The sequence below is a fragment of the Doryrhamphus excisus genome, chromosome 5 (genome assembly GCF_030265055.1).
Source record: "Doryrhamphus excisus isolate RoL2022-K1 chromosome 5, RoL_Dexc_1.0, whole genome shotgun sequence".
NCBI classification, from domain to species: domain Eukaryota; kingdom Metazoa; phylum Chordata; class Actinopteri; order Syngnathiformes; family Syngnathidae; genus Doryrhamphus; species Doryrhamphus excisus.
In genome coordinates, this window is record NC_080470.1 from 24731105 (window position 1) to 24753084 (window position 21980).

The 21980-nt window shown below is 47.0% G+C and overlaps 5 protein-coding genes across 15 annotated transcripts; 1 reads left to right on the forward strand and 4 right to left on the reverse strand.

Moving 5' to 3' along the window:
- Positions 1-10435, reverse strand: sec16b (SEC16 homolog B, endoplasmic reticulum export factor). Of its 9 annotated transcripts, XM_058072168.1 has the most exons (27): positions 9736-10435; positions 6955-7147; positions 6852-6891; positions 6762-6782; positions 5108-6674; positions 4671-4925; positions 4525-4601; positions 4366-4447; positions 4030-4196; positions 3786-3928; positions 3665-3726; positions 3471-3597; positions 3185-3406; positions 3020-3117; positions 2696-2777; positions 2504-2621; positions 2333-2444; positions 2164-2269; positions 1902-2039; positions 1718-1831; positions 1283-1355; positions 1086-1203; positions 869-1023; positions 773-801; positions 639-689; positions 513-565; positions 1-442 (listed from the first exon to the last, which is right to left on the reverse strand). In XM_058072168.1, the coding sequence occupies exons 5-27, from the start codon at positions 5152-5154 to the stop codon at positions 436-438; spliced, it is 2436 nt and encodes an 811-aa protein (XP_057928151.1). In that variant the 5' UTR covers positions 5155-6674; positions 6762-6782; positions 6852-6891; positions 6955-7147; positions 9736-10435; the 3' UTR covers positions 1-435. The 9 variants fall into 9 exon arrangements, 7 of the variants coding, with proteins under 7 accessions (XP_057928151.1, XP_057928150.1, XP_057928154.1 ...); XM_058072167.1 differs by having other exon boundaries at positions 5108-5234; positions 6080-6891; XM_058072171.1 differs by having other exon boundaries at positions 4030-4164; positions 4671-4732; positions 4848-4925; positions 5108-6891.
- Positions 5702-6925, forward strand: gadd45ab (growth arrest and DNA-damage-inducible, alpha, b). Of its 3 annotated transcripts, none has more exons than XM_058072181.1 (4): positions 5702-5823; positions 6030-6131; positions 6205-6418; positions 6494-6925. In XM_058072181.1, exons 1-4 carry the CDS (start codon positions 5783-5785, stop codon positions 6608-6610), a joined length of 474 nt encoding a protein of 157 aa, XP_057928164.1. In that variant the 5' UTR covers positions 5702-5782; the 3' UTR covers positions 6611-6925. The 3 variants fall into 3 exon arrangements, with proteins under 3 accessions (XP_057928164.1, XP_057928165.1, XP_057928163.1); XM_058072182.1 differs by having other exon boundaries at positions 6497-6925; XM_058072180.1 differs by having other exon boundaries at positions 5730-6131.
- A 159-nt stretch (positions 10436-10594) lies between the features above and the next one.
- On the reverse strand, positions 10595-13041 carry dr1 (down-regulator of transcription 1). The gene is made up of 3 exons (XM_058072179.1): positions 12310-13041; positions 12072-12235; positions 10595-11312 (listed from the first exon to the last, which is right to left on the reverse strand). Exons 1-3 carry the CDS (start codon positions 12527-12529, stop codon positions 11166-11168), a joined length of 531 nt encoding a protein of 176 aa, XP_057928162.1. The 5' UTR covers positions 12530-13041; the 3' UTR covers positions 10595-11165.
- A 202-nt stretch (positions 13042-13243) lies between these two features.
- zgc:109982 (uncharacterized protein LOC553564 homolog) lies at positions 13244-15386 on the reverse strand. The gene is made up of 6 exons (XM_058072174.1): positions 15237-15386; positions 14500-14661; positions 14254-14433; positions 13989-14082; positions 13700-13883; positions 13244-13634 (listed from the first exon to the last, which is right to left on the reverse strand). Exons 1-6 carry the CDS (start codon positions 15331-15333, stop codon positions 13404-13406), a joined length of 948 nt encoding a protein of 315 aa, XP_057928157.1. The 5' UTR covers positions 15334-15386; the 3' UTR covers positions 13244-13403.
- Positions 15387-15490: 104 nt separating this feature from the next.
- scinla (scinderin like a) lies at positions 15491-21868 on the reverse strand. The gene is made up of 18 exons (XM_058072172.1): positions 21717-21868; positions 20839-21006; positions 20135-20327; positions 19905-20059; positions 19606-19767; positions 19391-19540; positions 19129-19209; positions 18927-19062; positions 17820-17908; positions 17524-17739; positions 17316-17449; positions 17147-17237; positions 16893-17063; positions 16641-16815; positions 16448-16566; positions 16304-16381; positions 16179-16239; positions 15491-16107 (listed from the first exon to the last, which is right to left on the reverse strand). Exons 3-18 carry the CDS (start codon positions 20313-20315, stop codon positions 15947-15949), a joined length of 2160 nt encoding a protein of 719 aa, XP_057928155.1. The 5' UTR covers positions 20316-20327; positions 20839-21006; positions 21717-21868; the 3' UTR covers positions 15491-15946.
- Positions 21869-21980: the final 112 nt, after the last annotated feature.

Below are 21980 nucleotides of genomic sequence, written 5' to 3' on the forward strand. Positions count from 1 at the left end.
ATAAATGCAACAACAAAACACAATCATTCTGTATATGGTCTTTTCCTGCTTTCAAGTATTGCACATTTTACATTTTTAGAAAACGCAACTAAGTAACAATATTAAACTAAATATTTATCAACTTGAAGATTTGCGCTTCTCGTCCATGATTGTATAACACACAATTCAAATGTTAGAATTCTAATTATTCAAAGTTAAAATTTTGCCTTTGACATCAACTTTGTGAGTCACAAGAAAAAAAGTGTCATACTTCCACTTTAAAGGTCACGTACTGTATATACACTATACGTACATTCAAGTCTACGTATATATTCCTCTTAACATTTACCATGTGTCTATGATTACCTTCTTCAAGTGCATGTACTGCCACTGCAGTAAACGCAATCAAGCGCACTCTCACCGCCATCTGGGAGGTAGACCCTTTAGGTGATGACATCACTTCCTGCAAGCAGACAGGAAAAAGATGAGTGTGTGCTCATGTCTGCTAGAACAAAACCAGAACTTCACTTTACCTGTCAGGGGACTTGGACCGGAACCATCCACGGAACCATCCTGACCTTGTGCTCTAACATCACACGGAGACCGGTCACATAATAGTTTGTTGAATATATATTCAAAATACATTGGGGCCCACCAACCTGTGAAGAAAGCTGCTTGGTGTGAGAAGACTCTGACACCTGGTTCCGTCCCTAAAAGACCAAAACATCCAGGTGAATGGTTAAACAGCACATGTAGGCAGCCATCTTTGTAGTCATTTAGCATCACTACTCACCGGCGCCACTCCAGAAGGCAGCACTGCGCCTGTTGAAGTGATCCAATCAAATTAGTAGATGCAGCCGTCCTATGGTAAACATCATGTGACACTCACACTGTGCTGCTACAGGCCACCCGCTTTCACGTGGCGAGACGCTTCCAACCTCAGCACCAGCTGTGTTCTGTTCTATGTTCTGGTCCCACACAGCTGCTGAGGATGCTGGGTAGGCGTGAGCAGTCACTCTTGGCATCGGAGGTTGGGCCTCGGTCCTGCAAGGAGGACCTCGTTATCGCTTTGTGGGCACTAAAAGAAATTGTACGTGTTGTTGTACCATTCCTGAGTTCCTCCGACATTGCAGGACAATTGTTGTCCCAAAGTGTGTCCATCCATGGTTCTATTGCCGTGAAGAGGTTCTGTTTCTGGACTCTGACTGCCAGTGATGTCAGGTTCTGTTGGTTAAAAAGCAGCAAAAGCCGTGCAACAATGTCCTCTAGTGGCCAAAGTTCACTTGACAAGATGAAGCTCTACCTGAGAACTTGTTATTGTGCTCTTCAGCTTGAGGAACAGCTTGTTGGATGTCAGCCCTGTCAGACCCTTTCTTCTGAGCACAGAACAATGACATGAACCACACGCAAACAATCAAAGCAACTACAGGGCATCATAGTATGTTTAGACACTGAATGACATATACTGTATAAAATAACCCATAGATGTCTGGATTGTCCACCTGCTTCCTGTTGCATTTGCACAACAGCATCTGAAACTGATGTGTGTTTCAGTCTGAGCTTCCCAAGTGGACAGTTTGACTTTGATTGACTTGGCGTTAGATTGTGTTGTTCAAGTGTATGTCCAGACTTTAAGCAGAAACCTGACATCCCATTCGGCTATGGAATAAAATGTGTTTAAAACATGAAGATATTTTTATGCATTATTATGTTATTAAAAAGCTTTCTATTTACTTGCCAAAAAACCATGGTGCCTAGCTCGCAGTGCTGTCAGCCAGCTTGGCTCCTGTCCGGTGCCACTCGACCCAACCGCACTAAATGGACCTTCTGCGTGTGTGAGGCGTTCAGCCAGCTGAGGAGGAGGACCTTCATTAGGTCATGTTGTCGAATGAACACTTATTGATATAGAACTCTAAGACCACCTTAATGAGTTCCTCCGTCAAAACATGGAAGACTTCTGGCTGCACGAGGAGGGTCCGGCCTATCACCTCACAGTAATGGAGTGCCTGACAAGCCAGTCCACAGTCCAGAAGACGAGCGGCGTATAAAAACTTGAAGACCTGCATAGCAGGATGAGACATTCACATGAATGGATCAGTCACAGGTTGGAGAGCAGCCATGTTGATCCCGAGTGAAAACGTCTCCCGATACTTTTGTCCACAGTTTGTGTGTTGTGTCTTCTACCTGGAATGATGGGATGGAAAAGTGTTTGGCACCAAGTGTCTGGCAGAACTCGTAGATTTCAGTGCAGCGGATGGCAGCGTTGGAGGCAAAGCGCCTAAAGGTGTCCCTGAAGGAGACGTGAATGTGAGCGTAGAAATGAGTGAAGTGTCTCGTCAGCGTCTCAGCTCACTTGTGGCTACAGCCAAGAAGAACCATCCTGGCTGTCGTCTCGGTGAAGGCACCGAAAGGAACGCCACTCATCAAGTAGCACACGTGGGCAGCGTGCACGAGGCCTCGGGAGGCTGGATGTAGGAGAGTATCAGTGTGCACACACCCCCTCCAGAAAACACCACATCCTTACCTAGTGTGTCTCCCATGGTGACCACTGCTCGCTGTCGGAGAGTGGAGTCGCCTGTCTCGTTGGACAGCATCACAGCCAGGTGAGGGCGCCAGTCGACCCGGTTGGGGCCGCCGCACCACTGTATGATGACACAAAAGCAAAATGAAAACACAACCTCAGGACATATCTGGCAATGTTGCGTTTGTGTATTACCGTGGCAACAGCTGGGATTCTCCCTGATAGAAGCTGGAAGAGAGTCTGTAGTGGGTCGGTGGCACTCAGCTGTCCAGTGAACCTGCCAGCAGAAGGTCATTGACACGCTGTCACATTGAAACACCTCAGTCTATGGACCGACTCTTCCCTAACAGTCCCAGCATGGGTTGCCGTGGGGGAAAAAGTATATACAGAAGACATACATGTTGAAAAAGTCTTTAGAATGTTCGGCATTGGACAAATTAAAGGATGGAGAAGAAAGGATGCAGGCAAGGTGAGCATCTGTCTCTAAGGTGCCATCTTCCAATCAGAGAAGTTGCTCACCTGTCCAGCACAGTGGTGTAGGACCTCATGTCCATTTTGCTGGCTAAAAAGAGGGCATGTCCCCACAGGTCGCCACTCATAGCTGACTCCAGAGCCTCCTGTGAAGCACATGGCAAAGTAATAACAAAATGTCATAATTTGAGGTCACATGACATGGGGTGGGACCTTCTTCCTCCCGGCCAATAGCAGCTGAGTGTAGCTTTGCAGGCTTTTCTTAGACATCTCAGCACTGCAGCTTCCCGTGAGGAGGTCATCTCCCAGACTAGGGGGTGCCTCAGCAACATTGTCCTCGCTGAAGTCAATGAGAGTCGTGTCATCGGACACGATGCTCCCGTCTGAGAGTGATCCCTGCATCAGCAGCTCCGCAACATCGGAGCCAACTATTTGCTGGAAGGAGAGCGTGATGAAGAAATTAAACGTATTTGTTTGATGGCGAGTTCGCGGCACTTACACCATTTTGTCTGCACAGCAGTATGAGAATCTTCCACAAGAGGGCAGCAGAGCTCCCGTCGTCATTGCTGCAGGCCAGCGTCTTTTGGTGTGCGAAGTCAATAACATCCACTTTGTGCAAATCTTCCCTAAAAATAAAAGAAATTGACAGAGGTCCTTCATGGAGCAACAACGGCTTTGTGAGGTGGTGGCTACCGAGTTAAAGGTCCTGGAAAGTTCCTCATTTCCTGCTGCTCGTGTGTCTCACTCAGGATGACCTTACAAAATAAAATACATGAAAATAAAATAGGATCGAATCAAATAAGCATTACTTTACCTCCAGACTGTGCATCTCCACTTGGCACAGGCATCCCCGTGCCGAGCGACCCGGCGTGACCTTGACAAGCTGCCCCGAGGGTCCAAAGCTGACAACGACGTGAGGGCCAGAGAACTTGAAAGGAACCGCCGGGGGACTCAGACCTGCGAACGTTAAGTGCAAACGTCCAGTCAAGATGGGATGCCAAATGATGTCTACTTGGAAAATAAATAAATAAAATAAAATTTAAAAAAAAGAGACTCACCTGAGTCAGTCACTGGTTTGCATTGTTCACCTCCGTTAATGTACTGACTGAGCTCATAGCTGCTAGATGATAATCCTGACGCTCTGGAAGCTTCTAATGAGTCCTTTGTGTACTTGGACGGACGCACCTCCTGGTCTCCAGGGTCACATGACGCTATATTTGAATAACTTCCAAGAAGTCATGTGACAAGACATTGATGAAATAAACAATAGCTTATAAAGACAGTTTAATACAACCTATGATTGATTGACGAGTCAGTTGCTTTAAACACGTTTGACAACATCGACTGGTTAACATAAAAGATCATTCAATGCACCAATTGTCATATACCCTCACCTGCAGGCGTAGGAGCTTGACGTTCCGTCATGATGGCGCTCCGCCCCCCAGGAGTCCTGAGGCCACCAGGAGGTATGCTGGTCTTGGTGGTCACAGCAACATGTCATGAAGGGTGTGGTTAAAGGTTGGGGTCTCAAAGAGGCAGGGCGGTCATCTTACCTGCGCTGTAGTAGTTGTAGTACGCGTACTGTGCGTCGTAGTCATACTGAGCGTACGCTTGGTAGTCGTATCCTCGCCTTGACAAGCACAATAAACATTTTAGTTACGTCAACGCACTCTTCAGTCTTTACAAAACACACATGCACCTGCTGAGGTGGCAGCGCTGCTCTGGGGGGGCGCTGGAGTACTGCAGGCTGTTGTCAAGATTCTGGAAGGCAGCAGGAGCACCGCTACAGTGCCGAGTCCAGTAGTGATGATCAGCAGGACCGGGCCAAAGCCTGTCAGTCACCCTGTACTCCGGCCCTGGAGGACCCTGCTCATACCTGAAGCGATGGTCCCTGTGGGGGTGGCGGTCAGATTGTGACCTTGGGCGAACTTTGCGGTCCATGGTTAGTCCACAGCTGAGGAGGCAGGACACAGGTTACCAAGATACAACTACCTCTGCTCAATGACAGTTGAAACAAGACTTTTTTCTATCTTTAGCAAGGTGGTGCTGACTATAGTGGAGAAATCCACATTCCACGCCACGCAAAAGAAGAAAAGAACAAAAAACTATTCAAAGATGATTTGTTTTTCCTCTTACCTCTCGGAGATACAAAACAGGTCAAAGTTAATCCAAGACTTCCACATAGGAGGAAGGACATGATAGCGGCAGGTCAAAGGTCAACACGCACAACATCAGTGTTGCGGGTCAGCTGATCAGTCAAGTTCTGGGTGCAGAGAGACAGCTGTTTATACAAACAATGTCTTTACTCCGGGTGAAAAGCAGCACCATCATCATCGTAATGTGCCACGTTGGCGGGAAATAATAGGCTCTGATCTCGGGTCAGATTTAGCTAGCATAAGTCAAGTTAAATGTGGGAACGGAGACTGATCTCAAGTCAGCACGTGCTACCAATAACAACCAGCAGAGGCGCCATAACAGAAGAGACAAAAACGTTTGATGTAAAAGTCCTTACAGTCAGTACAAACGTTGCAGAGCACAAGAAGAGAAAATTAGCTAAGTGAAAAGAATTAAAGCGCATTAGTAAAGTATCTGATTTTAGGTTTAAATGCTTAAAACAAAACCAAACTCAGTGCGTCGCTTTGGCCACAGGGTGCCGCTGTTTGTAAAAACACCGCCCACGAAAAGAGGGCCAGGCCTTGTGGTCGGTGGGCGGGGTTTATGCAAATAATGGCGGAGCTGAGGATTTGAAGAGGCTGACTTCGTCTTGGATCCAACAGAACTTAGTGTCAACTGAACTCTGCGGACACAAACATGACGCTTGAGGATAATAGTGGAGAAAACGCTTCTGAAAGGTGAACAATTTCTATATTTTTTATGAGGCTTATTGTTCTTAGCTATGTTTGCAATAGCATGTTTGCATTTTAAATATGGCTTATGCTGCTCAGTGCACTGATGCTAATTAGTTCATTAGTATTATTAATGGTTAAATGAAGTTAGGAGGAGAGAAGCATTGCAATGTTACCTCATCCAAAGTGACTGTCATTTTTGTGCTTATTAGGATGGAGTCTGTGGCCCATGCCTTGGAGGAGGTTCTGAGTGCAGCCTTACCTCAGGGTTGCATCACTGTGGGTGTCTATGAGGCTGCCAAGTCTCTCAATGTGTAAGTCCCAAGCAAGATGGCTGCCTCCTTGGGCCCTTGGGCCGCCAGTTGCTGACTTACTTCCTGTCCACAGAGATTCAGACAACGTGGTTCTGTGTGTACTGGCCTCCGACGACAGCGACAAACACGACGCGGCACTGCAGATCCACTTCACGCTCATCCGCGCCTTCTGCTGTGACAACCACATCGACATCGTGCATGTCGACAACATGCGGCGTCTGGCTGAACTTGTGGGAGGGGCCAGGGCTGGAAGGGAACCGCTCGACCCACACTGCGTTCTGGTCACGGTGAGTGTCTGCACACAAAGCAGGGTGTGTGTGTGTGTGTTTGTTTTCTGACCTTGTGTGTCTTTGATGTTCCAGCAGAACCCGCAGACATCATCCTGGAAGAGCTCTGCTCTGGGGAAGCTCCAAAGGTTCTGCAGGGACAGTCGCGGTTGGGACCAGTGGGTGCCACTGGTTCACCTGCCAGACCGATGAAGTGAAAGTGTGCAGTCGCATGTGTTGATCTCAGTGTGGACGTCCATGGAGGGAAAGCAGAATGCTGGACCGGGTCATGAAGCAATGACTCAGCAGTCTGGATCCAGGATCCCAGGCCGAACCACGTGAGCAGTCTGAGACTTTTGCTTACAATGATGATGAAGGTTGTCCTCTGGTGAACAAGATGTTCCTGTGATTTTGGGAGCTCAACAAGAACTGGTTCCATCTGAATGCTTCCCACCCCAGTTTCTCCTGCTCCAAATGTCTGTTTCTGTACGTGGCTGTGAAGAAGCAAATGATTAATAAATAAATGCTAATAAAAATCAACACAAGTTGTCACTTACTCTTTACACGCGACTATCTGACATGTGGGCGGGCCCAAGAACCCCACAGATGCTGATTGATGCGCACCCTCCTGTCCCAGGAAATGCAGCAGTTATGCTTATCAGCATTTTCCCAGAGTTCTTTGCAGTCGGCCATGAAGTTGTCCTGAGCAGGCGGGGGTGAGCAGTGTTCTTCACTCACTGAAGTCACATTCTAGAACCAAACAGAACCACTGGAGACTGATGACATGGTGGAAACAGGGGACTGGACGTCTGCATAAGAAACTCACATAAGAGCAACGTTAATGATCAGGACTACAGAGGCTTCATTTGACCCAACAACACCAAAGGTCAGAGTTCACTGCCACAACCTTGTGCTGATGTTAACTCAACGTCAGTTGGTCAGCCTTCACATGCACAGTGTAGGATGTATGATGCATGCACACGCAGATATGTACACAAACATTTGGAGATGTGAAGCAATGCCAACCCTCGTTTCCACACATCACACACACACACACACACACACACACACACACACACACACACACACACACAGTGTGATTCATGACTTTGGCGTCATAGCTAAAGACAAATGATGTTTGACATGTTTGCTGTGTGTCGTGAAGCAGAAGAAGAAACAGGAAGCATGCATCCCGTTAATACCACACAACCCCCCCCCCCCTGCACCCCTCCCCAAAATCCCACTCCCGCTCGCCCACTCCCTTCCGCTTCCTCCACACAGGAAACGCTGGCTTGTGAAGTTGCGGTGATTAAATGTGAACTGGAGGTCTTAAAATAGATCCTCCACACAAGACTATATCCAGCAGGACTACAAGCTGAATTGTGGAGAATTCCAAACAGACCAAAGTCTGAAGGAACAGAGAACCATGTGATGAAAATGTAAAATCACCTTATCCCAACAATTCATTTAAAAAAAACATTTAAAAGGTGGTTTTATTGTGCTGAGGTAAGTGTAATTCTGGTTTCCATGGTAATAGACTTTTTGGCATACAGATTTCCGCCAGCTCGCTTTGTGCATTGGACAGACAACAGGAAGTTGACTAATTATTTATCACTGGTAAATGAGGAAGAGTCAGCACATGCAGCAATTGCTGTCTCATAAAGTTTCAGAAGGGGAAAAAACCGAGGGGCCAAAAGAGAAGTTTCTTTGACTATCGCTGATCAGCAAACATTATCTGCCCGTTATAATCCTCAACTGCCCGGAAACAAGCCCATACCTGTAAACCCTCCCATTTTCCCTGGTAAACTCGAGTATTTTGACATTCGTTGCCTGCGCCCTCACGTTTTAACTGAACACACCCTGTAGCTGGTAAGGTCAGGCCTTCAATATAAAAGCACACCATTCAAATAATATAGTTGCATCATATCAGGTTTTTACACCAGCACCCCTCAGGCCAGAACAGAATTACTAAACTTACTTATTTTCCCTCATTTTCTGGAAAATATCTTGTATTTTGAAATGCAAAGGTTGACAGGTATGCAAGCCCCTCCCCATGCTCCGGTCCCACACACAAAGAGGCGGGCCAACAATGCTGAGACACTATCACGGTCTGTAGTGCAGGCACTGACAAACTGAAGCGCTAATCTTGGGAGCTTTGATTCTATCTGCTAGCCAGACTGAAGCGAGGCCCCGCCTGCCCCACCCCTCAGGAAGCAGACAGACGGACGCAACAGAGACGACGCCTAAGATCAGCTAACACCACAATACATGCTAACTGGGTTCAGTTTCACTCCCTTTAGCACAATTGGTCCCCTAATGCTGAAAAAAAAAACAGTTGGACTATGTGTATTGTATGAGGCTCCAACGACAGGAAGCAGAAGAAAATGATTGGATGGATGCATGCACACACCTGGGTGCAACACATGCCCATATGACTGTTCAGTTAATGCAGACAAGCTGATGCAGGACTGCGGATATGGTGGGGTTGCATGCAAATGTGTTGCATGCAGATGTGCAACTGTTACTCCCCCCAGGCAGATGATTTGCATGGAGTTACTGTGTGTGTGTGGGGGGGGGGTGGTTTAAGGGACACTGGGGCTCCAGTATGAGATAACCTTTAATAATGGTGAGAATGAGGTCACCTGCCAGTGAGGAGCTGACAGGTTAGTGTCAGAGTGTGCAGGTCACATGACCTCGCTAGGACAACCTGTCCAGCTAGAAGTGCTTTGTCATCTTTCCGAAGCAGCCTTAGGATGCTGCCTGTCCACTCATCAAACTTAGAAAAATACAGCAGAATGTGAGATATTCGGGATGGGACATTTCCACATTGCTTTGCTGACCGGAAAACAGCATTCCCGGTAAGAGGAACGCCTGTCTGGGGGATGTGTGGAAGACTGGAAGATGATGCAACGTGCGGTCATTGCTTAAAAAAAACGTTCATTTGCAGTGTTTACAACAGTAACAACCATGTGCAAGTAGCATGTAGCTTATGGTGCCAATGTTCAATGTGTAAAACCAGTGTTATGGGGACAACTCCAAGAAGACCACTCATTGAGCTAACCAGTCAGTTTGACTAGTCCAGGGTGAACATGTGAACAACTTTGTCCTGAGAATGTATAAGCAGTCAAAGACTTAACACTGCTTCCTGTGTGTGTGAGAAAGCAAGCGAGGGAAGGGAGGAGTTCACAAATGAAATGGAGCTTTGAAATACGTAGGATGGGGGCACATGCAGACATGTATTGGTGATGGGCTTATTGATTCTGTGATATCACCTTAGTATCCATTACTCTCAAAGTATCTACACTAATTAATAAATGAAAGAAAAACACGTCACTTACTACATAGAGGCTTCCTTTGCGACATTTGAGATGTCAGCGAACTCCTTTGGAGGAGCAGAGGACTACATGGTGGCCCACCGATGCAAGCAGGTAATACTTCCTGTCATGTGACTACCACAGATGACAACTTGTTACATGTTGTTACAACATTAGTGCACTAACTCCCACAGATAACCTTTGGAAGCAATAAATAATTATATTTGCCAACACACGAGCTGCAATTCACCTTTAAAAAAATCATTGATCAGGTTCAGCGACGAGACATTAGATATGTTGGGCATAGTAAGCAAATGCTGCCACCTTGTGGACAAAACGTGTTATTGTACAATTTAAGGGTGGGCCACTAAAGATAGACTTTTATTGTCATTGCACAATAACAGCAGTGAAATTGCCAACGAAATGTCGTTGCCTGGCTCCCGTATAATACCAGAGACAAAAGAAGATAAATACATAAAGGCATTGTTAGGCACTATTCGCGATATAAATATAACTACTAACAACCAATTTTAAATAGAACACTGTCAGAAGCATACATAAGTACTGTAACACTTAAAATGTGACAAATTAAATAACACCATTAGCAACATAATTTTAAAGTACCCATTACAATGAAACAATAAATTAATCAAATCAACTGACCTCTTCCGGTAAAACTCACCATTGAGAGTTTATGGAACATCGGCCACCAAACCACATCCAGTCCTGGCTCATCCTTTCGCTGCTGGTTGGCAGGGCCACAGCCCGTTCCCTGTTGGATGAAGGCTGTAAAAAGACTAAGATGATTTAGAACTTGTTGGACTTGGTTTGCACAGAACAGATTGAGAACCCTGTCACCAAAGAGACAAATCAATCAAGGGTATAAAAAACGAGAAGTTGTTTATTGCTTAAAGAACGTTGTGGAATGAACAAGTGAAGTGGATCAGTACCACCATCACCATGTTTGACGCATCATTTTTTTTTTTTTTAATCTTACACGCATCACCTTCTTTCACACACTGACCCAGTTGACTTGGAGCCGGTATCGCCAGCTGCCAGTTTGTCTTCCATCTTTGGTTCTACGAGACACAAAGTCCAGTTCCAGAAGGTGAAGTGGATCAGTAATACTGCCACGAACAAAACGTCTACACAACAAAAAGAACCAGTACAAAGAAAGTAAGAAGACAAGAATCTGTCTCATTGGGTCCAAACAGAACTTAAGAAAGTGTAGCAGACACAAGCGAATTATTCCCGAAAGTCTCTTGATCCAAATTAAGTTCTGTGTCTTGAGCGTGCTGCCACCATGGACCCCCCCCCCCCCCCCCCCCTCCCGACCCCTCTGTGCCCCCATGTTTCCTAGCACCGTCCGTCCATGTCAGCATGACACGGTATCCACCGGTGATGGTTCCGACGCCGCCGTTCCAGTGCGAAAGCGGACGATGGCATCTCCAGGATCACATGTCATCATCATCATCTTCATCCTGAGAGGAACCGGCCTGCTGGGCAGTGCTGGCAGATGCCGCCGCCATCTGGGCCTGCTGGGCCGCCTGCTGCATCTGAAGCCACTCCTGCTGGGCCAGTTCTGCCTGCTGCTGCCGGGCCTGAAAACACCCCACCCATACAGACGCGCGCACACACACACACACACACACACACTACATCACACACTGATAGAATTGACTGTTTTTGTTGACCAATCATCACTAATGAGCTTTGATTCGGCTTTATTCACCTTGATCCTGGAATAGTCAAGACAGTACATGACATGCTGCACGGTCACAGGGGCAAGTGGCGGCCCGGAGGTCAAAAACAGCCCTTGCTTTTGATTAGGTTCCAATTTTTGAAAATGCATCCTAATGATTACAACCCATTAACAGAGTGGGTGGGTAACTGATACTGCTTTGTGAGATACACACAGATATTGCTCCATGTATTGACTACTGACTGGTCGCAGTAGTCAAGACATTTGATTGAGATGATGTGGACACTCGTGTCTACATTAGAACCTATGGACAAGAGACAGTAACTATTCAATGTTGTTAAATTACAACAGTGTCTCACCCAGATGACAGATGGTTCATAATAAAGGAGTCTGTGTTTGTGTGAGATTCAATAAAAACAGCGTGGCTTTTGTTTGTGTTATCGCTCTGTCATGAACAACCTTGCCTATGTTGTATTACTTATCCAAAACAGAGCGGATGATATTCCATCCTAGCAGGTGTATGCATAAAAGAAGATAACGCCATTAACATGTTTAGTGTTTCAGCAGCATGTGATGCTTAACATGTCACGTGTCTTGCTACATGAATGGTGGACATAGTGTATGGTGTACTGAAACAATATGACTATCAGATGGTTACCTTGGCAAAGAGCTCCTGCTGCTGCCTGAGCAGCTCCTCTTCAGGTATTCCCAGATTCTCCAGGCGGGAGCTGGCCTTCCTCCTCTTTAGGGCAACAGTCTTACACTCCTGCAGGACGTCCTTCACCTCGGTGATGTAGGAGGCAAAGCCCAGGCTTTCCAGAGCTGTGGGTAAGGAGGGACAGGACGGTGAGATTCAACTTCTAATTGAGGGGGCTTCAGTTTAAGCTGTCACTCACCGTTAATGACGTGCTCTGGCGAGATGGTCTTCTTGTCGGACTTGTTGCAGATGTCGTTGGCCTCGGAGGAGATTAGGTGGATGAACTCAGTGCAGCAATTTACCACCAGCTCGCGCGCGTCGTTGGCCACGCGTACATTAGGCAGCGTCTCCTTGATCATCTTGTTGATGGCGGCGCGTGGGATGGTCAAGTCGTCGTCGTTGCCGGAAGATGAGGCCATCGTGACCGACAGCAGCTCTAACGCTACTAATTAGCCCCGATGCCTCTCTAGAGCTGGCTGAGTAATGTTAGCTCGCCTCCAGGAAAACAGACGTCACCTGCTAGCTAGCAAGCTAACATCAAAGCTGAAAGCGAAACGAAGAGTCCCCGGACAGGTCAGCTGCTAGCTAGCGTGAGCAACATCAAACATCCTCGATAGGACTTGTTAAAAGCAAGCAACCCTTGTAGGCCACACAGACGAAACTAGCTAGTAGCCGTGATTAGTGAAACAGTCCAGCAGGCAAACAACAACACGGCATGAGAGCATGGCTAAAGCTAGGCTAACAATGGACTAGCTCGATCGAATAACTCACAAAGGTGGATTAAAGCAGCATTGCGAGCCTGTTGGATTTAGAAAGTTGTCAACCAAATAAGGCAAACAATGCCATTAAGTCATAAAGTGATTTTAAATTAAGTCCCAGAAATAAGAGCCAACGTTCGCCCGGATATAACGTCAGAAAAAAGGCGGAAGTCGACACGAGCCGCTTAACAACAGTTTACCGCCCCCTGGTGGACTTTTTAGCGAACTACGATTTACGCACCACAGTACACCGTTTGATGGTTTTTGTTTCATTTTTGGTAGTATAGATCAGTATCGGTCTGATGTTTTTAAGACTTCTTTATCACTAATGCCCCTATGTGATTAATAACTATACACGTGAATGACACATAATTAATCAGAAAACATAAGTGATTAATTGTCTTATTTACTAGTCAACTACTGCAAATGATGATTTACATATGATGCAGAGCACTCAATCGTCACTTTCTTTGGTACACAATGTCATAAACATTTTTGATGGCGGAGATGATTCATCCAATTCATATAGAGGTGCTCAGTTGCTCTTGTCGGTGGTGAAGCTCTTCCTGCTTCTCCAGCGTAGCAGTTTCAGGAAGTTGAGGCTGGCGTTGAAGACCTTGTCGTGTTCAAACACCATCTTGTAGAAGGTGTCGATGGGCAAGTCACCGCTGGGGTCTGCATACTTGAGTGTGGTCATCGGGGTGTAAAGTGTGTTGGTCTGGTGGCGGAAAGGCGGGTTGTCCATGGTGATGATCTTATGCGTGTGCTGCAGGAGAAAAAGGGCTGCAGATAAGAGGAAGAGGAGAATGGGGAGCAAGAGGAGGACACTACCTCGGCCACGTCTTCCGCCGTCTGCCCGAGCGTTTCAAATATTTGTTTGTAGTTCTTCAGGTAGATGTTGGTGAACATGTCGGCCGTCACTTGGTCTGCGTTGCTGAGGTCTGTCTTCAGACCTTCTTCGTACACTTTCCGCTCAAATTCTGTGATGACGGGACCAGGCTCGATTAGACTGATGCTGAGGATGGAAAAACATGTGGCGGTGAAGTGTGATGTATTCTGGACGTGGTCTCGTCAGTCTACTGTGTTAAAGGGGAGCAGAGCTTCTCGGACAGAAGCTTACTTGAGCTTAAATCTCAGCGCTTGCACGGCCAAACTCTCACAGAACCCCTCCACAGCAAACTTGGATGCAGCATAAACGTCATTGAAGAGGATCCCTGAAAGGCACACAGAAGAAAGAACATGTTTCCAGGAAGCACAGGTTCTCAAGAAGTACAAGTTAAAAAAAAAAAAGTTCTCATGAAGAATCTGTTTTTGGTAACATGTTGTCATTAAGAATCTCAGAAGAAAAGGTTCTCAAGAAGAACATGTTCTCAACCGGGCCTCACCTTGGATCCCCATGACGCTGCTAATGACCACGATGTGACCTCTCTTGCGTCGCTTCATGTCAGGAAGGATCTCCTTCAGCAGCCTAACCAGTCCAAAGAAGTTGGTGTCCATGACGGTCTTCATCTCGTCGATAGACTGGCATTCGATGGGTCCAATCAGGCCCATGCCGGCATTACTGACTGAAACAGAAAGTCAAGCAAAGTTGGACAGGAGACATGGTGGACATGGTGGGTGTGGGAACTCACTGAGGATATCCACCCTGCGCTCTGGCAGGCTGTCCACGCAGTTTTTGATGGAGGTCTCATCGCACACATCCAGCTGCTTGATCTCCAGAGTGCGGCCAAGCGTGCGACCAGCCGCCTCCACCAGCGCCTCGCCCTTGCTCAGATTCCTCATGGTGGCGTAGACTGCAGCCATTAAACATATGTTATTTGAACACGTAATCTGCTCAATGTGGGCGTGTCTGTCCAAAAATAATGGGAGGTACCCGCCCATGCTTAAAAAAGTCTGCAATTGCATCTGTAATTTTAACTCACCAGCTCGCTACTGTATGTTAGCACTGACCTTAACCAATAACAGCCAACAGTTTAAAAGAAAACTGTCAATTATTAAATATATTAATTGGTATTTGCTGTCTAATGCATCACCAAACCCTGTTGTTTGGCACAACTCTAATCATGTCTGCACCAAAGATACACCCACCTTTAACAATACAAACAGGACAAGCGTAGGGAAAACAGGAAGTAATTACTTTAGTACTTTGTGTTATTATTTTAGTCCTTACTTTTACAATGTGCTGTGAGCCAATAAAAAAACAAAGCATGGGCCACACATGGCCTCCAGGTTGCAAGTTGGACAACCCTAAAACACCCTTCTTTTTGTTCCTACCATGTGACCGCTGACCTCTATTTGTCAAATATGACCATGACTGCTTTTCTACAGCATCCTCATCGCACACACAAAAAGTGCAGGTGTGTTTTACCCATGAACCTCTTCTTCTCGTCCTTGGCGATGCGTGTGGCCAGAGAGAGGCCGATGCCTGAGGAGCATCCGGTGATGAGGACCACCTTTTGGGTCATGGCGTTGTGTGGAGCTGACGATGAAGACGTGAGAGTGTCCAGAGTGCAGCAGGTGCTTTCCTTTAATTCCTGCTGCTTAATCCTCACAAATGCAAGTCAGCAGAGCGCTGCTGATGCAGGACGTCAGCATGTACACAAGACAATAAAACAAAGCCACTGCCACTCCAAAGCTGACCTTTATTAAAAAGTATGTTTGCAATCAGTAGAAAAGGGAAAGTTCCACTAAACACAAGCAAAGATAGGACAGGGTAAACGTGTGACGATCACATGACCCTCTGAAACCATGCCAAAACCATCTCAATATGCTAAGAAGTTAAAGAAACAACAGCCTGCATGTCAGCTTTGTGTTGTTAGCATCACCATTTTTCTCCTTACATTCCACCTTTTTACATTTCTGCTGTTGTTTTTGTATTGTTACAATGTGCTGAGGCCCCAAATGGCCCCAGAGCTACACTTTGAACAACACTGCTCTAGGACATGAAGTCATGAAGTCAGTTAGGTCTATTGAATCCACATCCATATGACTGTGACAGATGTGGACCGGCTAGCTGTGCTTTCTTCTTGCAGTGATGGAAGCTGACTAAGCGACATGACAGGCAGGAGTGTTTGAACGCTAATGTGCAACTTGCAAGCTGGCCAGGAGGTCTTTGTCCCACAAGGTGGGGTCCCAGGCCAGGAACCAGCCAGTGAAGGAGGGGGGCTCCTCGCCATGTTTGATGATGCAGATGGGGGTACCACGGCGACCGGAGGGGTCAGAGTTCACATAGTCCTCGGCTGAAATATTAACAGAGGTTTGCATGAGGTTCTTTCCACATCTAGTCCTGGTCTGGTCTGGTCTGTCTTACCAATACGCATGCATCCACTCTTCTCTGTCTTGTTGGCGTCCTGTCCGATCCAAATGAAGATCTAATCGGAAAGACAAACGTTAGTCACTGCTCACATGAAGACAAAAAGGGTGAAGAGGACACACCTGATCATGAGTGTCCAGAATCATGATGTCATCGGTCTCCAAGTCTAACTGGTCCAAGTCTCCAGGGACTTCCTCCACCTGAAGACGAGACACTTGTCATAAAAGTACACAAAGACGTCTTTGTCTCACACAACACCATCTCACAATCAGTCTTCCAGTGGCGTTGGAGCATCCAAAGAGTCGGGGACTCTGCAAGACTGCGGTCCGCAGGACAAGTGAGGTCTGGTAGCTCTTCTTTCCACCCAGCACCTCCCAGAAGCTTGCTGGTGGCGAGCAGAAAACAGGAAGTATTTAGCCGGTCAGCGCAGTGGGATCAGACCTGGGTGTCAGCACTCACGGGGCTCCTTGGTCTCTGCCACCTCAGTGGGGGTGCCGCCAAGCATGCCCGCCACGTGTTTAGCGGCTACCATCTCCTCTGCTGTTGCTCCGCGGCCCTTCCACAGGAAGTTTCCGCTCGGGGACTTGAGCACAAAAATGTCGTTGGAGTTCAGAGACGAAGCGTCTGGTGCCACCTAAGACATGAGACCAAAGAGCAGCGTGGTCAGCTTCTATTTCAGATATCTTTGTCAGTGTCTTGACGCAAGCCCACCTCCACGGCCCGTGTGGCTTTGGTGCGGCTCTGGCGGATATGAAACAGTCGCTTGGCGCCTGCCACCTTGTCACCACCCTTGCGGGACGTCCCACCCAGGTGGACTACCAGGGGTTTGCCTTTAAACATGCTCAGCAGATGAGGAGGTTCTTGGCCCTGAGTGACACGGACCTGAGCAGAACCAACAACACCACATAGTAGGCGGCTTAGCATCAAGCTAGCTAATCAGAGCTTTGTTGACAAAACAAAGTTACTTGAGTTGCAACGCCTCCCATGGAATCATCCAGTTTGACAGCCAAAATGGCGGAGGCACCCAGCTCGTCCTTGGAGCACTTGTTTCCTTGCCTGAAGGGAGCAGTGGTCCACTGTCAGTCAAATATTTTGGTGCTTGTTGTCTTCTAGCTTCTAGCTTTTTTCACTGACCAGATGTAGATGATGTGCTTTTCTCTGCCATCCACTTTGTAGGAGTAGAGCACTAGGTAGCAGTCACCTCCAAAGAACTCTCCATGAGTGGAGGGGTCCACCGCCACCTTGTCTCCTCCTTCCACACGCCAGATCTGGAAAGAAGACACCAGCACAACTTTGAAGAGCATCAGAGAAGAGGGGGCAGCAGGGTGGTGTGCCTACAGACCTGGACTTTGCCCGAGCCGTCGTCCACCATGCCGTGCTGGGCGGCCATCATAGTGTTTTTGTGGAGGCTGGAGGCGTCAAAGGGAATCTGTTCGACGACGGCGATCCTCCCGATGGTGTATGTCTTGCCCGGCCCAGTGGTCTCATCCTTGTCCATCCAGTTCTCAAAGTACTCCTTGAAAAGGGTTGTCTCAGCCGCTTGAGGCACAATTTGGATCTACGCGTGTCAGAACCCCGGAAGGAATGAGGACATTGCTGAGCATGAAAATAAGATTTACAGTTGATTGAGAAGAATACCTGACAGTGTGGAGAGTATTTCTTGTCTTTGATGAACTTATTGGCCGTTTCAAGACTGTGGGAGCGTTCATCCTTGCTGGAATCACTTCCTGCATGGTGACACATGGTGGACCCAGGAATCAAAGATAGCAAGCTAACTTGTTAGCAGAGAGCAGTAAGTCCAACATGTTCTGGTTTAGGACACATGAGCTTCTGACATGGTAACATTTTTGCTCATCAAGGAGAACCTATAGATCACCTATACAGTAGATCAGTGTTTCCCAACCAGCTTATTGAGCTAAGGTATATACAGTGAGCCGCATCGAGTGTGCCATTACATACATAAATAATAATCCATCCATGTCTATGGCGCTTATCCTCATTAGGGTTGCAGGGGGTATGCTATAGGATAGGCTGAGATGGCAGCCTATCCCAGCTGACTTTGGGCGAGAGGCGGGGTACACCCTGGACTGGTCACCAGCCAATCACAGGGCACATACGTATATACAAAAACACTCACATTCATATCTATGGACAATTTGGCGTCGCCAATTAACCTAGCAGGTTTTTGCAATGTGGGAGGAAACCGGAGTACCCGGAGAAAACCCACGCATGAGAACGGGGAGAACATGCAAACTCCACACAGCCTAAATGGAGATTCTAAACCAGGTCTTCCTGATCCCCCGGCTGTGTGGCCAACATGCTAACCACTGGGCCACTTTTGTTTACATTGCTTGGTGTGTTTTTGAGTGATTTATTATTCATTGCATTCCTTTGTCAAAGTGTACGTAGTTTAGTCTATACAGGCCGTTAGTGTTTTTTTAAATTATTGTTATAAAATCAAATCAATGTAGTCTCTACTTGGTGTCTGGACTTGATGCGGCCTTCAAGTTTGTCAGGAGCCCTTTTTTCCCCCCAGTGGAGTTGTCGGTGTGTATTTTCTGGCCACATATAGGTCGGATATAGTATGATACTGCGTCGCATCGCATACATATCGGATTCATATCCACTTACGAATGAGTCGCATTTGAAAAAATCAGACACAAGTCACATATAAGCCAAGAAAATTAGAATTGACCTGGAGTGTCAACATAGCCAGGGTCTCATGCTAGCTAACTTGCTGAATACCTTTCCAGATAAAAATCTTGTTGTCTTTGCCATTGTCCAGGATGTAGCATTCCTTCTCGGAGAGCAGCGATTGTTTGAAGGGACTCTGGGCGGCCACCTGCGTTATCTTCATCTCTTTGTTGCTGCCGTTGGAGACCTGTGGAGAAAAGTCTCCATGGCCGAGATGTTCTTGTTCAGTTAAAGCATCTTGACATGTTTGTACCATGTACAGCGTAGCGGGGCTGTGTACGAGCACGGGTTTGTCACAACTTCCCGGCGGCAGTTCGGGCAGCGGTCCAAGCACCTGAGAATGTTGACATGATTGTCAGAACACCGCCATTAAGTTGGAAGGGAGAACTAAACAATATGACAAAGACCGAAATCTGAAAAAGTCATCCTAATAATCAAGTATTCTATTGTGTCTTTTACTACAATGCCAAAAGTTAATGGCAGTATCAACTGATCACATGATGAGGTCAGGTCACCTTTATGACAGTGTCCGGCTCAGAGCCCTGATCGATAAGGTGCATCGTCGCTCGCCCTCTCCGCTCGTTGTCACGAATGTCGCAGGCCACCTGTGTGGCTTTCAGGCGCTCGTAGCGGTTGCACTCGCTTCCCGCCCATGAGAAGATGTCCTGTCAATCATGCCGTCAGGGTCAGCCCAAGGATCAGCACAGATACAGGTGCCTCATAGGCTCACCTTTCCCAAGTCGATGATGAAGCAGTCTCCTGTATTGAAGCTCTGCCACGACAGGTCCACCTCTGTGGCTCGGATCTGATGTCGACCTTTGACCTTCAGCACGCGCTGGATTTTGGTTTCGTTTGTAATGATGTGATTAAAGCCCGATGCCACGCCTCCTTTCTGAGAGAGAGAAGCATGTTCTCGTAGGAAGCTCAAACCATGTTGGCATATATTAGATAATAGTAATAAGACTAATAACAGATGAATAATGTAGTAATGATATTTGGACAGAGCATGCAGCCAAGCTAACAGGTCACCTGGTACTTTATGCCTTTCTTGAAGTAACCCATGAAGTTAACAGACTCGTGGTCCTGGAACTCTGTGAACTGTATGGCGGCGCATTGCAGGTAGTCATCGAGCTGGGTCATAAAAATGGCAGCGGCCCCTTGCTCATCCTGAGACGTCTCCGCGCCTGCACAGACACACCATGGCTGTCAACACACAGACTTGTGGTTCTGATCCGTGCACGGCCAGGCATCACAGGTACCGATCCAGCTGTGAATGTTGTAAGCCATCCCCGTGGTGGTGAAGAGGACAATGTAGGAGTCTCCAGTGTAGAAGTTTCCGTGGAGTTCAGTCGGGACCGCTTTCAAGTCCATCTTCTCCACACGCCACACCTGAAGGCCAGGCTTCTTCCCTGCCACCTCAAACTCTTTGTGGGTCGCCATTCTCTTCTAGACCTGACGTGACAACACAATCAAACAGCTCACCTGAGTCAGGTGCCCGAACGGGAGTATTTTTCCTGCCTCTGTTGCCAAGATCTCATGTGAGTTCGTTTAGTTAGTTATTTATGAGGAGATTAAAGACCTGAAACATGTGTGAAGTAACTTGAGATAACCTAAATACAATGACTTAAATGTGATCTACTTATTTATTCGAGAAGACAAAAGAACAAAAGACAAGATCTGCTGCTTGTCTGGTTAAAGTCACGGCTCGCCCGGGGTGTGTCCCACCTCACCTGACTAGTTCCTGTGCTATTATTACCAAGATTATTATGGGATGGTCCGTCACTTCTGGGTTTGGATTGAAACTTCAATTCCTGACATCAAACTCCTCAATGAAATAGAAAAGAATAACTTTGTTCTGTGCCTTCAGCACATACGCCGTCTTCAAGATTGTGCGGCAGGAAGTTCAACAAAGAGAACAATCTTACAACGCTCATGTTTAAAAAGTGTTACATAAGCGTGTTACCTGTTGACGAGTGAGGAAGTTGTCACAGAGGAAGTCTTTGCGTTGAGCTTCACGTCTCACTGAAGCACATCTCTTATATAAGGTTGGGTGTCAGGAGGGTGTGGCCTCGACCCCACCCCCACCCCATGTGTCAGCATAGACACGCCTTTTCTGTCCTCCTTTTCATTTCTGGAGAACAAAGTTTGTTTTCACTGTTAAAAAAATAAAGGTGTGACTTGTTAATATTTTTTATTTCGCATTAGCTTCATTACCTTATAATGTGCTCGTCTGGCGTGTAGTACACACACACACACACACACACACACGCACGCACACACTTTCCCTGAGGGTGTGTTAGTGTTATCCTCAAGTTGGTCTGTGTTCATTACACGTATTACAGTGTGCAGACGGAAGAAGAAAGCTATGTCGCCTCACATTAACGTTGCTTCCATCACACTGAGCCGAGTCAGCACATTTTTCCTGATTGTGAAGTGTGAACACAATGCGGCACAAACACACCCACACGGATGAACACAAAGTCTTGTCCCAACTTGAACGGACCAGAACAAACCCGCCTGTGTTTTGTGTTGCAAAAGTGCAGAGGGCGTTTCGGATCGGCGCCAGTCACAGCTTTCATAAGAATGTCGCTGAACCAACATGGAGGAGTTCTAAGATGCTTCTGGTTAACTTGTCTTTGACAAGTGAGGAGTCCTCCAAGGTTCCATCCTAAGACCACTGTGATGGCATACACAATGTATAGCGTCCAGGATGACTGCACTGTTTAGTCAATGTCCAAAATGTTAATAAGGCTAAAGCTGAATATTTAAGAAACACTGGTGTGGGATAGAAACACTGATATCGGATGAAGTGGACTTTGTGGAATTTTCTGGAACACAAACCATTTGATGTGTGCTGTGTGTCGTCTGGCCCTGACTGGTCCAATATGTGGGTTCGACCATAGTGACATTCAGGAACGGCTTGGTGGCGTTGGCACAGGCAGCCACTGTCATGCAGGGTGTGTTCCACTGTCCCAAGGGTATCGGACCCGGCTCCAACCCACTCAGTTCTGTGTCACCAGGGCAAAGGTACCGGTAAAACTGCACTTCACTATGAGCAATAGCTTAGCCTCCACTTAGATTAGCATAAAAAACGAAAGATCTGCT

Bases quoted from the DNA above. Each gene is read 5' to 3' on its own strand.
- dr1 (XM_058072179.1), bottom strand. From the start codon at position 12,529: ATGGCCTCATCTTCCGGCAACGACGACGACTTGACCATCCCACGCGCC. The intron at 12,236-12,309 runs GTGAGTGACAGC...CCTTACCCACAG, and splicing joins GCCAGAGCACGTCATTAACG to CTCTGGAAAGCCTGGGCTTT. The intron at 11,313-12,071 runs GTAACCATCTGA...GGGTGTTTTCAG, and splicing joins AGCAGGAGCTCTTTGCCAAG to GCCCGGCAGCAGCAGGCAGA.
- scinla (XM_058072172.1), bottom strand. From the start codon at position 20,315: ATGGCGACCCACAAAGAGTTTGAGGTGGCAGGGAAGAAGCCTGGCCTT. The intron at 19,210-19,390 runs GTGACCTGACCT...CAACATTCTCAG, and splicing joins AGCCGGACACTGTCATAAAG to GTGCTTGGACCGCTGCCCGA. The intron at 16,567-16,640 runs GTGAGTGCTGAC...GCTCGCCACCAG, and splicing joins GGCAGAGACCAAGGAGCCCC to CAAGCTTCTGGGAGGTGCTG.
- zgc:109982 (XM_058072174.1), bottom strand. From the start codon at position 15,333: ATGACCCAAAAGGTGGTCCTCATCACCGGATGCTCCTCAGGCATCGGC. The intron at 14,083-14,253 runs GTGAGGCCCGGT...TGTGCCTTTCAG, and splicing joins CAGCGTCATGGGGATCCAAG to GGATCCTCTTCAATGACGTT. The intron at 13,884-13,988 runs GTAAGCTTCTGT...TTCCATCCTCAG, and splicing joins GCGCTGAGATTTAAGCTCAA to CATCAGTCTAATCGAGCCTG.
- sec16b (XM_058072168.1), bottom strand. From the start codon at position 5,154: ATGTGGAAGTCTTGGATTAACTTTGACCTGTTTTGTATCTCCGAGAG. The intron at 1,832-1,901 runs GTGGTCTTAGAG...CCTCCTCCTCAG, and splicing joins TGACGGAGGAACTCATTAAG to CTGGCTGAACGCCTCACACA. The intron at 1,204-1,282 runs GTAGAGCTTCAT...TTTAACCAACAG, and splicing joins GCACAATAACAAGTTCTCAG to AACCTGACATCACTGGCAGT.
- gadd45ab (XM_058072180.1), top strand. From the start codon at position 5,959: ATGAAGTTAGGAGGAGAGAAGCATTGCAATGTTACCTCATCCAAAGTG. The intron at 6,132-6,204 runs GTAAGTCCCAAG...TCCTGTCCACAG, and splicing joins GCTGCCAAGTCTCTCAATGT to AGATTCAGACAACGTGGTTC. The intron at 6,419-6,493 runs GTGAGTGTCTGC...TTGATGTTCCAG, and splicing joins CACACTGCGTTCTGGTCACG to CAGAACCCGCAGACATCATC.